General features: G+C 38.7%; 1 protein-coding gene across 1 annotated transcript in view; it reads left to right on the top strand.

Moving 5' to 3' along the window:
- Positions 1 to 16,450, top strand: part of LHPP (phospholysine phosphohistidine inorganic pyrophosphate phosphatase) — a 183,108-nt gene that overhangs the window by 25,570 nt on the left and 141,088 nt on the right. Inside the window, exons 2-5 of the mRNA XM_067465794.1 lie at positions 2,990 to 3,177; positions 6,636 to 6,789; positions 10,019 to 10,082; positions 12,698 to 12,790. Coding sequence (XP_067321895.1) covers positions 2,990 to 3,177; positions 6,636 to 6,789; positions 10,019 to 10,082; positions 12,698 to 12,790 — 499 coding nt within the window. The remainder of the gene's footprint in view (positions 1 to 2,989; positions 3,178 to 6,635; positions 6,790 to 10,018; positions 10,083 to 12,697; positions 12,791 to 16,450) is intronic.

Genomic DNA, 16,450 nt, shown 5'->3' with positions numbered 1-16,450 from the left:
ATTTTCATTATATTTTTACTTCCAGAGATACCGTATATTTCAGCATATATGACGACTAGACATATAAGACAACTCCCAACTTTTCCAGTTGGGATGTATTCGCCATATAAGACTACCCCTCTTCCAACGTGCACCAATTTTTTTTTAAAAAAAGCATCAGATTTGATTTTAACATGGTAATTTTCCTATTACTGTACCTCCTTGTCCGCCTCTCAGATCTCGCACATTCGCACCTGCACTGCTTCACTGCAGTCTTCAGGAGCAAGATCTGAGAGGCAGACAAGGAGGTACAGACAGGTAAAAGAGGTGTGTTTGTCTGGGCCCAGAGATACTCTATCTCTTTTTTCTATACCCCGAGCAACCTGGACGCCTGCAGCTTGCTCTGCCCTTCACTTACACCTTCCCAGTGATGCACCCCTTCACCTCACCATCGGGCCCACATTAAGTCCACGAATCCAGATGAATGGATTTTCTTCTACCGTACTTGTGCACCGTCGATTGCCATTTTTGAGTGCCCCCCACCATATGCAGCAACCACAGATTCTCCAATCCGATCGGAAATTTCAGCACCCGCTCTATAAGACTACTCCCGTGTATAAGACTACTCCTGTGCATAAGAATACTCCCGTTTATAAGACTACTCCAGTGTATAAGACTACTCCCGTGCATAAGACTACTCCCGCGCATAAGACTACTCCAGCGTATAAAACTACTCCCGTGTATAAGACTACTTGTGCGTATAAGATGACCCCGCATATAAGACAATCCCTGACTTTTGAGAAGATTTTCTTGGGTTAAAAAGTAGTCTTATGTGCCAGAATATACGGTAATAACTTCTGAATTGTATACTTTGCCCCCCTCCCAAAAAATATGTCTGGAATTTTTGGGTAGAGCAACATTGTTATTCTATTCTCATGTATAAACATATTTTGGGCTGGCCCTGGCTGTTTTAAACCATTGCATGAAGGTGCCTTCGTGTGCACATACTATTTGATTTATTTGATCCAGATCTTTATGAATTAACCTGTCAACTAATAACTAGCATCTGAATGAATAATCTAATTCAAGTCAATCATGTCCTCCAATCATTATTTACTAAATATGACCATTTCTTTTTTTGTACCAGATAAGTGTTTTTAGAGCCCTTGTTGAAAACAAATACATTATTTTTATACACTGGTTTAAACAATATTTGGAATAACAGATGTGCAGTGCTGTCATTTAACTGTCACACCTATTGTTCATTGTTCTGAGAAGGTCACATCATAATTCATTAACAATAATTATTCCCTGGGTACATGCTGCACTTCTTTACTCAATTGCTTCATTAGCTCATGAGTGAGTCTCACATTCATTGCACCAATCAATGAAGATATATTTATAATATACAAGTGGATGCTATTAGTTACAATTTATTAACTGCTTAATTTAAAATAAAAAGCTATCTTTATGAAGGGCAATTAACCACTAAGTATAATTGATAATTCACATACCTGCGATTAGGAAAGACAAATAAGAGAGGGGGAAACTGCATTTGAAGATGACTTTTTTGATATTTGAAATGGTCACAAGCTGTTTTTCACTTTAGAGCATTGCTTCCAATAAATATATTTTGTCTGGCTTGAGCCGATACTTGTGTATGTCGAATTATAGAAACAAAGCAACATGGTTTGGTGTCTTTTTTTGGTAAACAATTTGAATTCCTAGATTTTCAATCTCTGAAGGATGTAGGCAGTGTGTAATAAACGAGATATAATAAACACATGCCACTGTCAATTCTGAGATACTTATAACCTGACTATTACCCCCCAAAGTGAGCCCTGCTGTATTGAATAGGACATACCTTCAGATAAATACATCTGGCATTTCAGCAAACTGTAATATTCATTTTGAATTCGCATTGAACTTTACTGCTAAATATTGCAATTGTCTAGTAGTATATCTGTTCTATAGATCAGGATTAGGGAACCTATTTCTTGTACTTGTGTAAAAATCAACTGAAGGTTTGGGTCAAAATGATGAATTTTGATATGACCCATGTCATTGGGTTATTTTGTAGAGAAGTGCCACCCTGATGGCCACCACCACCACCATTTTCCTGCCATTTTCAAAAAGGCCACTAATTTTTTTTAAAAAAAATAACCAAAACATCCCTTTTCTGAGTAGACAAGACTTAGTCTGTTTTTGGAGGAACCTAAAAGAAGCACTGACCCTTTTTTCAGCGTTTATTTTATGGGAAGTGTCAACAAGACACAATTACCACAATTTTTTCCACTGAGGGATTCAAAAAAGGCAGAAGACACACCACTATGGAGAAAGTAGAGAGTTTAGTGCTTCTTTTAGGTTCTTCTGGACCAGTGGTTCCCAACCGGTCCCCCATCCATCCGTCCCCCCATTACCTTTAGGGATAGTCAAAGCCTATTCCAAAAGGCTGGGAAATCCATCTGGATCAACTTGGAAAGTCTAGCTGCACTAGTAGTTAGATAACCTTTTGTGGAATGCTAGATTTAGGTTAAATGATAACATGTTACAATAATTAATATATTTTCACAATTGGTTCTTTACCCATAGTCTATTAGTCCTCTGACCTAGTGATTCTTTTACGAGAGTTATCAGTTATATACTTTGACGTTATAACACTATGTACAAAATTTTCTGTTTCTGGTTTGAAAGTGTTGTCTCCTGTTTAATTGTGCAGTACTTACTTTGCAAGTACTGTTGTTGCTACACTCCAGAAACTTTGTTTTTGTGACTTCCAGAAACTATGTTGAATTGGTTGAGACTCCACAAAATATTCCTTGAAAAACTATAGCAAAATGTGCTGCAGAATATCCTGCAAAAAAAAGTTTTTGCAGTTAAATAAACTTTTCCCATGTTCTTATGATAGAACGAATTAGGAAATGACATTTATAACACAGGAACAAAAATTGTGTTACATAGTGTAATTTTTAACTTGCAGTTTTAAGTTCTCATCATTTTGTTCTGACAGGATCAAGGCATCTGGTCTGAAGCTGCGATTCTGCACCAATGAAACTCAAGCTACTCGGGAAAAGTTTGTAGAGAAGTTGCAGCATTTGGGTTTTGACATTGTAGTGAACGAAGTCACTGCTCCAGCACCAGCAGCCTGCCGAATTCTGAAGGAACGTCAGCTGAGGCCACATCTCCTTGTTCATGATGGTTTGTTGGTTTTTAATGTTACACATCCAGTTACTATCACATATGGGATAAATGAGTAATCTGAACATACAGTATTCTCTTGTCTTCGTTGAGAATGAAGACATTTCAGAAACCACAGAGTATAACTGAAAACAGATAATTTGCAAGTTTTTGTGCCATCTTCCATGGGAACTATGTGGGCAAGGGGAAAATGTCATAAGCTCATAGCTGAAATATATTTTTATCTGCACATACCTACACAGCTGTAGAGATATCCTGTCCACCTTTGATGGGTTTTTTATTTCAAAAAAAAAAAGAAAGAAAAAGAAGTAGTAGTGCCTTTGTGCATGCCCTTTTTGGTGATTGATTCCAAACACAATGAATGACCTGGTAAATGTATTGTCAAAGGCTTTCATGGCCAGAATCACTGGGTTGTTGTAGGTTTTTTCAGGCTATATGGCCTTGTTCTAGAGGCATTCTCTAGAATGCCTCTAGAACATGGCCATATAGCCCAAAAAAAACCCTACAACAACCTGGTAAATTTTATGTATCAATGACGCCTGGATCCATGGGCCTACAGTATTGTAAAATAAAATGCATTCGAGTTAAAGCATATTTTTTCAGCCTCTCTTATCTTCTCTCATTTTTTCAAAGCACCTACATGGCCACATTTTCAGATATGTCAATTCATCTTGAAAATCAAAAGCATTACGTTTTGACACAACCGTGATGTATACTTTTGCTCTTAAGTTGTGTCCCTGAACACTGCTAAAGTGCTGAACTGCATATTTGTGGTGTCAAGTTGATTTCCAATATCTGCTTGCCATGTTGAAGCTACACTTGCTTGCTTTCCCAACAATCAAGTGTCTATATTTTGAGATGCCCTGTAGCTTATGACCTGACCTGAAATTGTGGCATACTAGCAAAAGACACTCAGAGGGGGGAAGAGGGAACTGCATGGGCATAAAGCATCATTTAACACAGCATGAGTATGCTATCATCACTGTTAGATCTTTAAAACCAAGGTGTGCTTTATGCAAAAACACCTTGGCAAAGTCCCCAAAACAATGCGCTGCATATGGCAACTTGCTGCTGAGATCTGGGGTATCAATTGTATTCGTTGTTTTGAATTTTGAGTTGTCTTTTCCTGTGTTCTTCCCCTGAATGTTATCACAAAAATGAGTCAGATGTGCAATAAATGGTTGTGTATAAAGTGTGCAAAATGTCAGTAATACCCCTCTAGGTTTTCTGCTTCCTTTTCATGTAACCTTCATGGTTCTGTGCCTACTGAGTACATAAGTCTATTTTTCAGTTTTCCACCATTGTTATTTTATTTTTAAGAAACCTTTTTCCTACTCCAGAATGTTGTGTCCCTTGCCCCAAGCCTGTTGATAAATAAAATCTATATGTTGCTGTTCTTTTAACAACATGAGATTATCATGTAGATAATGTAGTTCACTATAAATGTTTAAAATAGAATAATTTGACCTTCTCTTTTTACTCTTTGTGGTTTTCTGCAAAATACAAGGGAGTAAAAATTACAGTTAGAATATATAACTCTAAGCATGATTGGACTGATCCAGTTTAACCAGGTTGCATTTCTTTATCAAAAGAAGAAAAAAGTGCATGATTTCTTGAGACTTTGCAATATAGGTATGTGATGTGTGTTTTGAATGAAATTGTGTGAAAGGTGTATGACTGGGGCCCATAGAGACTGAAGGTACCATTCTAAGATTGAAGCCTGGAAAACTGTAAAAAGCTGATGAAAGAAAAACTACTAAGCTGCTGATTTAACCAGAGACAATGAGTAACTCCGTGGTGGAAAACAACATGTTTACATAGTCAAAAATGATTTTAAAAAAAAGTTAAAGAAGCAAACACAATACACCTTACTTAAGAAGGAAAACCAACATCAGTCCAGAATTGATGGAGTCAGCAAGTTTTAGCTGTAAAACAACCTGTCAGCCATTTACAACTTTTTGGAACAACAACAGCAAGAAATGTGTTGCATAAGAGACCTTTTCACTTTCCAAAAGTGTGGCAGATGCAGGAGCACAGGTTCTGTATGTCCACCGCTTTCTCCAAGGAATGGAGAAAGGTGGTGTATTTGGCAGAATGGCAGATTTGCAAGGAACACAATGTAGCTTTTGTTATAATCTATTCTCCAGTAGAAGGAAGAAGAGATGGTATTGTATGCATGGACAATGAATGAATGTTGGAGTATATGTGAATGTTTCCTTTTTGTTTGTTTGTTGTGTAACCAATGTAGCTATAGTTTATGTGTCTACCTTCTTTCTAATACTCTTTCTCACTGGAAATGGAATAAAAAATATTTTTAAAAAGTATTAATGACAGGTATACACCAGTATACCTAGCAGTTCGAAAACATGCAAATGTGTGTAGATCAATAGGTACCGCTCCGGCAGGAAGGTAATGGTGCTCTATGCAGTCATGCCAGCCACATGATCTTGGAGGTGTCTATGTATAACACCAGCTCTTTGGCTTAGAAACGGAGATGAGCATCAATCCACAGAGTCGGACATGACTAGATTTAATGTCAGGTGAAACCTTTACCCCATACACCAGTAGATATGTTCCAGAGCATTGCTTCCTTAAAAAGAATTTGGCACCAAAAGCTAAATGACATAGAAAGAATAACTATAGGTGTGCAAAAGAGAATTTCCACATATTTCTACAAACCTTTTGTTCAAAACCAACAGTATGCACATGCAAAAAATATAACAACCAGATCAGGGAAGTCTTGCATAAGTAAACACACAGATTTTGAACCTTCTAGAGCAAAACTTTACAAACTATGTATTACAATATGTTAGTGTTTCAGCTGCAGTGTGTCATGCGAATGTAATGAGAAATTTCTATGCCTATGAGAAATAAGCAATAAATCATATTTTTATAAATATAAATTATGGTTTTCATGAAATGTTGTATCTCCAAACAGTACATACTTACAATCCATGTATGTGTCCTTATCTCTTGTAAGGGGTTGGCTTAGCCCCCACTTTGCTAGTAAAACTGAGATACTGTGTTGAAAATTATGCATATCTAGAAAGTACGTCACCCACATGAAATGTTTGGAAAGCTCTGCTTGAAGGCTTTTACAAACATGCATGAAAAGATTACTTTAAAAAAAAAAGAACAAATTCAATTTGTTATGATTTTTCTTTTGGTGACCAAAATAATAGCTCTCTCTAACTTTTCTTAATGTGTTAGGGGACTGGTTTGTCTGCTGTTTCACTTTCTCTCTATTTTGCTGTTCACAAATGTTGTTTTACATGTTCTAGGTAAGCACAAAATGCTGTGGTATGTAATCCTGCTAGTATGTAATCCTGCTGTTTATTTATTGTTTCCTATAGAAATATTCCAATCCCATGTCAAAGGTCTATGATTCTCTAGCATCTCTTCACCACCAGATGCATTATTAACTGAGGTATCTTTGTGTTTGGTTTATTTTATTTTAGATGTTCTCCCTGAATTTGATGGCATTGACAAATCAAGTCCAAACTGTGTGGTGGTCGGTGATGCAGCAGACAATTTTTCGTACAAAAATCTTAATGATGCCTTCAGAGTTCTCATTGGTCTGGAGAATCCAGTGCTGCTTTCCCTAGGAAAAGGGTAAGTTACATCTTTGCAAAGTTCCCCAATCAATGAAAGTTATTTATTTATTTTATTTATTTCGTATCAAAAGCATTGTATAAATTAGCATAAAACCGATTAAAATAGAAGGAGCGCAAGTGGCCAAATATCTTTTGACCAAAAACAGGCAACAGCAATGGCATTGTCTGTAGCCTCCAACAATTCTTCCTCTGTACATGAGGCAGGGCATAGTGGACAAGCATACAGATGCGGAGTTGTCTGTTCTACTCTAAAGTCACATAAGGTTGTTTTTTAAAAAATCAATGAAAGTACAAGCAATACTTGTATTGGGTTGTTGTAGGTTTTTCCGGGCTATATGGCCATGTTCTAGAGGCATTTTCTCCTGTTCTAGAGGCATTTTCTCCTCTCGAGAAAATGCCTCTAGAACAGGAGAAAATGCCTCTAGAACATGGCCATATAGCCCGGAAAAACCTACAACAACCCAGTGATTCCGGCCATGAAAGCCTTCGACAATACTTGTATTGCTGGAAATTGACGAGCTATGCTGGCTTCTCGTCACTTCATGCTATGCTAGCTTCTCGTCACTCTTTATTTTGGGAAGAATGCTCGTTAGCTCAGTGTTAAGCATGTGCTTTTAATGCAGAAGATCATATATAGCATTCTTATCAGCATTAGTTAAAATAATCTGATGATCTCTGTCTGATATCTGGAGAGGTGCTTTCATAAAAGGCAAATACAGTATAGCCCATATACCCATATCTAAATGCTCATATCTGTGGTTTCATTTAACTGCACTTGTGGGGAAATGGTTTAGGTATTTGCATGTCTTATAGCACAATTCTATGGTATGCTTCCCCTGGGAATTACCATAGAATTCACTGGAGGACATATCAATTTTCTAAAAAGAATACCTCTCTACGAATCTAAGTCCTCCGGTTCAACATTGGGGTATTTCGGGACTGGAATTTAATAGCATTTTTCCATATCCACAATTTCAGGTAACTATGGTCTGGCTGGGAATATACCCCTCATGGATATGGGTGTCTTTTTGAACTGGTTGAGATTCAGAAGTAAGATTAGGTGTAGGAAGTTCTGATTTCCAATGTCAGAGGTGTCAAAATAATTTTCATCAAGGACCACATCAGCCTTATAGTTGTCTTCAAAGAGCCACAGAATCCATTGAGAATCTGTGGATTCAGAGGGCCAACTATAATTTTTGACACAGTGGTTTTACCCAGTTTGGATCCCCAGATATTAATGAATGATAACTCCCATCATTTTGATTACCTGCCATATGGACTAGGGATAATGGGAATTGCAACTCATCAGCACTTGTGGCTCTGGGGTAGTGGAAAGGTGAAAGGACACCATATCCACAAGACTTATATCTAAAATCAAACGCTATCCTGACTAAACAGAACAAATTTGATTTTTGGGATGTTCCTTTATCACAATTCCCATCAGCTCTAGTCATGAGGTCTAATGATGAGAAATGCTGGAGTTGTGATCCGTTACCTGGCCAGGCACATAAAATGACATGGAGGACCACAGGCCTTGAGCTTGACACATGGCATTACATGTAGTAAATATGGATCTATGAAAGCTGACTTGTGTGAGGTAAATTTTGCAAGAATATGAAGTGTACACTGGCTGTGCAATGGATGTTTCAAACTATTTAAGTTTGTAAGAGTTTCCAAATGGAAACAATCTGTCATTGCCTTCTGATAAAATGTGATGTGTTCTTTCTTGAATTGGAAACAATGCATACATGGTAATAAGAGAAGTAGTAAAATACATTTTTTGTTCTTATGTGATATCCGCAACATTATATGAAGCATACAAGTGTTGACAACAGTCATATCTTCAAACTCACTTTTTATGAAAGATGCATTGTTTGGGCTAAAATTTTAGATTGATCTCTAGAAACCCAGAGCATCAGAGTTACTGGAGCAGAATGTTCTTCTTTTGAAGATGGAGTGATTTACATTTAGCATCTGTTTTGGGCTGAGAGTGGGAATTGGCTTTGTAATTTCTTCTGTCATGCCACTGTCAGAAAATTAAGCTGTTTACGCTAGACTATAGAAGGTTAATGGCTGTTCTAGCAAAGGTCAAGTGGTCATTTTAAAGAGAGGCTGTGCTGAATAATCGAAAATGGCAGAAGGATAAAGCATAAAATCTTATCTGACTGCTCATACTACACATTTTTGTTCTCTAGCTATTTATCTATCTATCGAGATTTGAAAAGAAAGCGCTTGCATTATGCTGGCTTTCTCTCTTACAATTTCATACAAAAATAGAAATACTCCAAATAATATTCTGAACACCCATTGACAAAAAAAACCATTGGTATATGTATTTTATTGCCAATCATGGTTACTTGAAAATAAATCCCATTTTAGCGTTTCCAAAGAGAAGCACTAGAATTGGTTTGTCAGGCTAAAGCAAGACACCCCAGATGACTTAATTTTGCATTCCTAGTTGGAGTCGGTTAAAGAAAAACTAATAGTTAGGACTGTTTCATAGTTAGGAGAAAAGGAAGTATGTGTTAAAGATGTATATGTTCAGGAGGATGCTTGGGTAATTGTCAGCAAACTAGTGAATTCACCCATCTTTTACATTAAAAAAAATTGACCTGTCTGTAGAGATCAATTGGGTAAGACAGTTATTTATTGTATCAGCAGTGAATTGAGGATACAGTTATAAGGCATTTAAAAGCACAAACTTACAAACTTGGCATTATGCTAAATGTCCTTTGACCAGAAGCTGGCCACTTGGAGTGCCTCTGGTGTTGCTATAAGAAGGTCCTCCATTGTGCACGTGACAGATCTCAGATTGCATTGTAGTAAGTGGTCTGTGGTTTGCTCTTCTCCACACTCACGTGTCATGGACTGAACTTTGTAGCCCCATTTCTTAAGCTTAGCTCTGCATCTCGTGGTGCCAGAGCGCAGCCTGTTCAGCACCTTCCAGGTTGCTCAATCTTCTGTGTGCCTAGAGGGAGTTTCTCATCTGGTCTCAGCCAATTATTGAGGTTCAGGGTTTTCACCTGCCACTTTTGGGCTCTCGCTTGCTAAGGCAGGGGGCAGAGCATCCTTCAATATCTGGCTCATAAGCTGAGGAATGTGTGTGACTCACCTACATTCATGTACTACTACAACACCGATTTTGACATTAAAGGAAGAACTTGGTGTCTTGTATTAAGGAGAAACAACTTCAATTTTTGTTTACATTTTAAACTTTTCATTTTCAGACGCTATTATAAAGAAACGGATGGCCTGAAACTTGATGTTGGAGCATATATGAAAGCATTAGAGGTATGTTATAACTTGAAATAATATGTAGCTTATTATAATATAAAAATTAAGCCCTGAACTGCACAGTCAAGTTTGTAGCACTCTTAAGGCACAAATGGCTTATACTAGGACATACTAGGCACAAACGCTTATACTCGGACATAGGTGTGCAAAGTGAAAACCTGGGAACAGCCATTGAAACATCCCTGATGACCCGTCAGGCCCAAATTTTCAAAATATTTTGGGGCTGGGTTTTTTTTTTACTTGCAACCTCCCCCTCCTCAAATGACTCACGCAGTGGCTTGGACCACCACACTAGCATATGACAAAAGCAAAATGCCACTACTAGTAGACCCACAAATCTGTTGAAGTCAAAACCAGAAATAATGTTACTTCTTTGGTGTGCCCTGCCTCCTCCAGTAGCCCACTTCTGTACTAGAACAAAGTTCAGAACACCTGTGGCCCTCCAGATCCTATTGATTTGGAATTAAAATCAGTTCCTATAACTGCTCACGATTATGGAAATTGTACTCCCACAACTCCTGGTGGCCACACGTTTCCAGCTTCTATGATAGAAACTGAAGATTTAGAAACTGAAGGTGGAAAGACACTATACTGGGTTCTATAGAAAATGCCCAACTGTCTTATTTCAATCTAGCTTTGACTTTTTAAGAAGCACACATTAGAAAGATAATGTTTTGGATGACAGCTTCTGGAATGTCCTTGCTTGCACAGCCATTGGCCTTGGTGGTCAATAGGTTCTGGGAGTTGTAATCCAACTATTTTCTTGTTACCCTACAAACTGGAGCCCCTATAAGCGAAATGGGTTAAACCCTTGTACCAGCAGGACTGAAGACCAACAGGTCACAGGTTCAAATCCGGGGAGAGCGCAGATGAGCGCCCTCTGTCAGCTCCAGCTCCCCATGCAGGGATATGAAAGAAGCCTTCCACAAGGATTGTAAAACATCAAAACATCTGGGTGTCCCCTGGGCAACATCCTTGTAGACGGCCAATTCTCTCACACCAGAAATGACTTGCAGTTTCTCAAGTCGCTCCAGATATGAAAAAAAAACCCTACAAACTAAAATACAGGTCACAAAGCAAAGCAAAGAGTGAGGCAAACATAAGTTCAATATCTCATATGGGAGGAGACTTTTGGAAATGGAGGATGAGAGTATAACAAAGCAATCCTTGATGTTGCAATAGAAGCGGGAGGCTGGGCTCAATATTAGTTGGCCCTGCTCCATCAGTATTTTGACGGGTCAACAACAGCCCTGTTACAGTTGGACAAGAAGTCAATTAGAGATAAAATCTTTGAGATAGATGCATCTGGTAAGTTGCGGTGTAGCAAACAGCAGGGTTTCACTACTTGGTATCCCCTAATAAAGAGTGACCAATATTGCTAACAATATCTTCAAGACTTAACATCTGTAGTCCTCAGGAAAGCATTTACAGCCCTGCTCTTCCAGACAATGCCATCAGGCTGGTTAGAGGGGAAATATAGAGGGATTGCGCATGCTCAAAGACTTTGCATTTGTGGGTCGGGGAAAAGAGATTTAATACATTATCTTTTACATTTCTCTTTGTATAATGACCCCAGAAACAATCTCCTGGGAGACCTTCTGGAAGAAAGGACAGCATAGCAATAGTCAGCAATTATCCGTGACCTGTTAGTGTATTGTTCAAAAAAATATAATATTAAAGGTTGCCACATTTGCAGTTGTAGCCCCAAAAAATCCGAGCTAAATTTGTAAAGTCCATAGCGGAGGCTGGAAATGGAAATAGAAACAGTTTGGGATAATCCAAATCAGATTTTTTAATTGTTATCATGCCTATGAGGATTGTCACTGGTACTGTGATTTGAAAGAGCTAGTTTATAGAATATGTTTAATGCTTATATTGGAAAGTGTATACTATACTTTTAAAAGTTGTATATTGTTTGATGTCTTAGCCTATGGCTAGTACAATGAACAACTCATTCATTCTATACTAAGTGAGGCAAACAGTAAAGAACAAATGTCATCTGATATGAAATTGAGATGGTCTCTAGAGCAGAGTAATGCCCCTACAACAGTGGTTCTTAACACCTGTGGGTTCCCAGATGTCTTGGCCTTCAACTCCCAGAATTTCTAACAGCTGGTAAACTAGCTGGGATTTCTTGGAGTTGTATGCCAAAACACCTGGGAACCCACAGTTTGAGAACCTTCCCTACAAGAACACCATTGTCATGGCCATGTATCTCTTTTCTTTCTTATTTAAGAGTTTGCATATAGGGTAGAAGGCTACAAACAAAGACAAGAACATTGACTGAGAACTGGTGATCCAGCTTTAATTTTCTTCATAGGGTTGCATGTTTATATGTGAACTGTGGTGTTAGTTCAAAAAGAAGAAGATACTAAAGTTGAGTCTTGCACTGGAAGACATAAGATATTCACAAAGGGATGCTGTTCTCCTGAAATAAAAAAAGGTATAGCTGCAGCAGAGCAATGAAGTTTTCTACCTTGCTCAACTATCAGATCACTATAGGTTTTCCAAAAGCAAGGATATTTTGATGTTTATGAATAACTTCTCAGTTCATAAATTGTTGCAACGCATATGTTGTGTGAGATGCAAAGTTAATTTCTCTTCTCTTTTAGTATGCCTGTGATATTCAAGCAGAAGTGGTAGGAAAGCCGGCCAAAATGTTCTTCCAATCAGCTTTGACCGAAATGGGCATCGAACCTCACCAGGTAAGATTTCTTTGCAAACATTAGGTTATTTATTTATTTTATTTATCGTGTCAGTATCAACCAGACAATTGTATTACATTTTAAACAATTTTTTAAACAAACAGACAAAACAGAGTTTGCAAACTTGGTAGCTGATTAAATGTCCTTTGACCAGTACTGGCCACTTGGAGTGCCTCTGGTGTTGCTGCAAGAAGGTCCTCCATTGTGCATGTGGCGGGGCTCAGGTTGCATTGCAGCAAGTGGTCAGTGGTTTGTTCTTCTCCACACTCTCAAGTTGTGGATTCCACTTTGTAGCCCCATTTCTTGAGGTTGGCTCTGCATCTCATGGTGCCAGAGTGCAATCTGTTCAGCACCTTCCAAGTTGCCCAGTCTTCTGTGTGCCCAAGGGGGAGTCTCTCATTTGGTATCAGCCATTGATTGAGGTTCTGGGTTTGAGCCTGCCACTTTTGGACTCTCGCTTGCTGAGGTGTTCCAGTGAGTGTCTCTGTAGATCTTAGAAAACTATTTCTTGATTTAAGTCGTTGACGTGCTGGCTGATACCCAAACAAGGGATGAGCTGGAGATGTCACTGCCTTGGTCCTTTCACTATTGGCTGCTACTTCCCGGTGGATGTCAGGTGGTGCAATACTGGCTAAACAGTGTAATTTCTCCATTGGTGTAGGACACAGACACCCTGTGATAATGCAGCATGTCTCATTAAGAGCCACATCCACTGTTTTAGCGTGGTGAGATGTGTTCCACACTGGGCATGCATACTCAGCGGCAGAGTAGCACAGCGCAAGGGCAGATGTCTTCACTGTATCTGGTTGTGATCCCCAGGTTGTGCCAGTCAGCTTTCGTATGATATTGTTTCTAGCACCCACTTTTTGCTTGATGTTCAGGCAGTGCTTCTTGTAGGTAGTGACTCCCAGGTATTTGGGTGCGCTGCAATGCTCCAGTGGGATTCCTTCCCAGGTGATCCTCAGAGCTCGGGATGCTTGTCTGTTCTTAAGGTGAAAAGCACATGTCTATGTTTTAGATGGGTTAGGGATCAGCTGGTTTCCCTGTAATAGGCAGTAAGGGCACCTAGAGCTTCGGAGAGCTTCTGTTCTATCATCTCAAAGCTTCCTGCTTGAGCAGTAATGGCATGATCATCAGCATAGATAAAGCTTTCTGTCCCTTCTGGCAGTAAACATTAGGTAAAGGTAAAGGTTGTCCCTTGATATTAATTCCAGTCGTGTCCGACTCTTGGTGTGCATCTCCATTTCTAAGCTGAAGAGCCGGCATTGTCCGTAGACAACTCCAAGGTCATGTGGTTGGCATGACTGCATGGAGCGCCATTACCTTTCTGCCAAAGCAGTAGCTATTGATCTACTCAGATTTGCATGTTTTTGAACTGCTAGGTTGGCAGAAGCTGGGACTGACAGCGGAAACTCATGCACTTCCCAAATTTGAACCTGTGACCTTTTGGTCAACAAGCTCAGCGGTTTAACCCACTGCGCCACTGGGGGCAAGCATTATAGTTATCAATTCCAGTCATCCTCCTAGTGGCTGAAGAGACAATTGCATGCAAACAGTCTACCCTCTCAAGCAATGTAGCATACAAGTTGTGAATTCCCAAAAGATGGTTCCTCTTTTATAGAAAGAGGAAGAGCATGAATTTGCACAAACATCTAATTCTCACAAACAGGGCAACAGGGTACATCGGCCCCAGACCATGTAAGGCCTTAAAGGTAAGTACCATCACTTTTAAATGTTAGTGCTTGATCTATGGTGACATTGAGATATTTAGGGTGGGAACAGTGTTCAAGCTCTTGGCCTTCCCAGGTAACTTTCAATTTCTTGTTGGCTTCACAATTATGTAGGTGGAAAGCACACATTTGTGTCTTGGCAGGGTTAGGCTTAGGTGGTTATCTTTGTAATAGCTGGAGAGATCTTTACTTCTGTTGACCATTTGGGAATACTGTTTAGAAAGAAAGAAAACCTGTGATATGTTTGCCTTAGGGTCACCATAAGTCAGAAACTATTTGAAGGCACACAACAGTCCAGAGAAAGGGGCAGGCAAGGTTACCAAAGGGATGAACCCTGACAAAATACAAGAATTCTAGATGTGAACTCATTCCCTGTGACACAAGAAATTTGAAGCTGAAGAAAAGCTTTATTTGTATTGCAGAATTCTTCTCTCCCACAGTTACCTCTCTACGTGGAAGGTTTCTAAAAACTGGAAAACCATTAAACTATAATACAGTTAAAAGTGTCCCAACTTAATATCATTTTGAGTTAAGAGCCATTGCTCGGCCCTAGTTTGGCTTTGACATGTGAGCAGCGTTTTGAGTTAAGTTCTCATCAAGGAACAAATTACACTCTTAAGTCAAGGAATTACTGTACCTCATCAGCTGGGAGGAGCTTATTTCAAGAAATTGAATTTTGAAGTCTATACCCAGTTATGGTGTAGACAAAACCTTTTTCCATAGTTTTTCGTGATTATCTTATTTTGGAATGCTTGGTTACAAATTGGCAAGATCTGTATCTTCCTGATTTTTTATGTATTCTTTGTGTTTGTAGCACATACATTTCTCTATACCTGTGGACCATCTTGTATATATGTGTATATATACATGTGTATGCATTTGTGTGTGTGTGTATGAATTCCTTTCAAACAGAAGGCATAAACAAAAATATTTCTTTTTCATGTAAGTCTAGTCATTCTAACCTTATGTTTTTTAAATCATTCAATTCTTTCTGATTTTCCAAGGTAATATTCCTCAAAATGAAGCTTAGTCTGATCTAAAATTAGTTTCTGTTTATTGCTTGTCTGTTATTTGTAAATCGTCTTCTTGATATTTTCTCCTGGTTATCTTGTAGTTCAGGTTTGTATTTCAGTTTCTTTAATCTTCCTTCACAAGTCAATCCCTCGGCAGCCTGAGTTGTTTTCACCACTCTTCTCCAAGCTCCTTCCAATTTGTTACTATCTCTCTGGTAATGAAATAATCAGAACTGAGCACAGCCACCCACTTTTATTAATCCAGTAATCTCAGTTTGAAGGGCCTGGTGGAACCTCAAAATGGCAACAACTCTTAAATACCCCACAGACATAAAATATATTGATGAACTGTGTCAAGATTTTGAGGAAAGAGTTCAGCGGACACCAGCCCAGTTGCTTCAAAGGCAAAAAGTACAGAAACTAGATAGCAACCAGAAATCTTAGATTTAAGCTTTTACAATTCAAGAGATAAGATACCTTTTGTGCTACTTTAGTGATAAGATTTCCATTGAATTACAAAGATTCATTCTTGCTCTCTTTTCTTTGACCCAGGGCCTTTCCACACAACCATATAACCCAGAATATCAAGGCAGATAATCCACAATATCCACTTTGAACTGGATTATCTGAGTCCACACTTCCATATAATCCAGTTCAATTTGGATGTTACGCAGCTGTGTGGAAGGGGCCCCAGGCCCCTTCTACATTGCTATATAATCTACATTATCAAATCAGATAATCCACATTATCTGCTTTGAACTGGATTATCTGAATCTACATTGCTGTATATAATCCAGTTCAAAGCAAATAATGTGGATTTTATACATTTCTTCCCCTTTCAGTTCACACTGTTCAGTGGATTGATTGTTTGAACTGAAAAATGTTAATGAGAAGTACTGTCTTCATTCTAGAAGACA

The sequence above is a fragment of the Anolis sagrei genome, chromosome 3, assembly GCF_037176765.1.
Source record: "Anolis sagrei isolate rAnoSag1 chromosome 3, rAnoSag1.mat, whole genome shotgun sequence".
NCBI classification, from domain to species: Eukaryota; Metazoa; Chordata; class Lepidosauria; order Squamata; family Dactyloidae; genus Anolis; species Anolis sagrei.
Note: the sequence above shows the minus strand (reverse complement) of the source record. Positions and strands in the feature narration are given on the sequence as shown.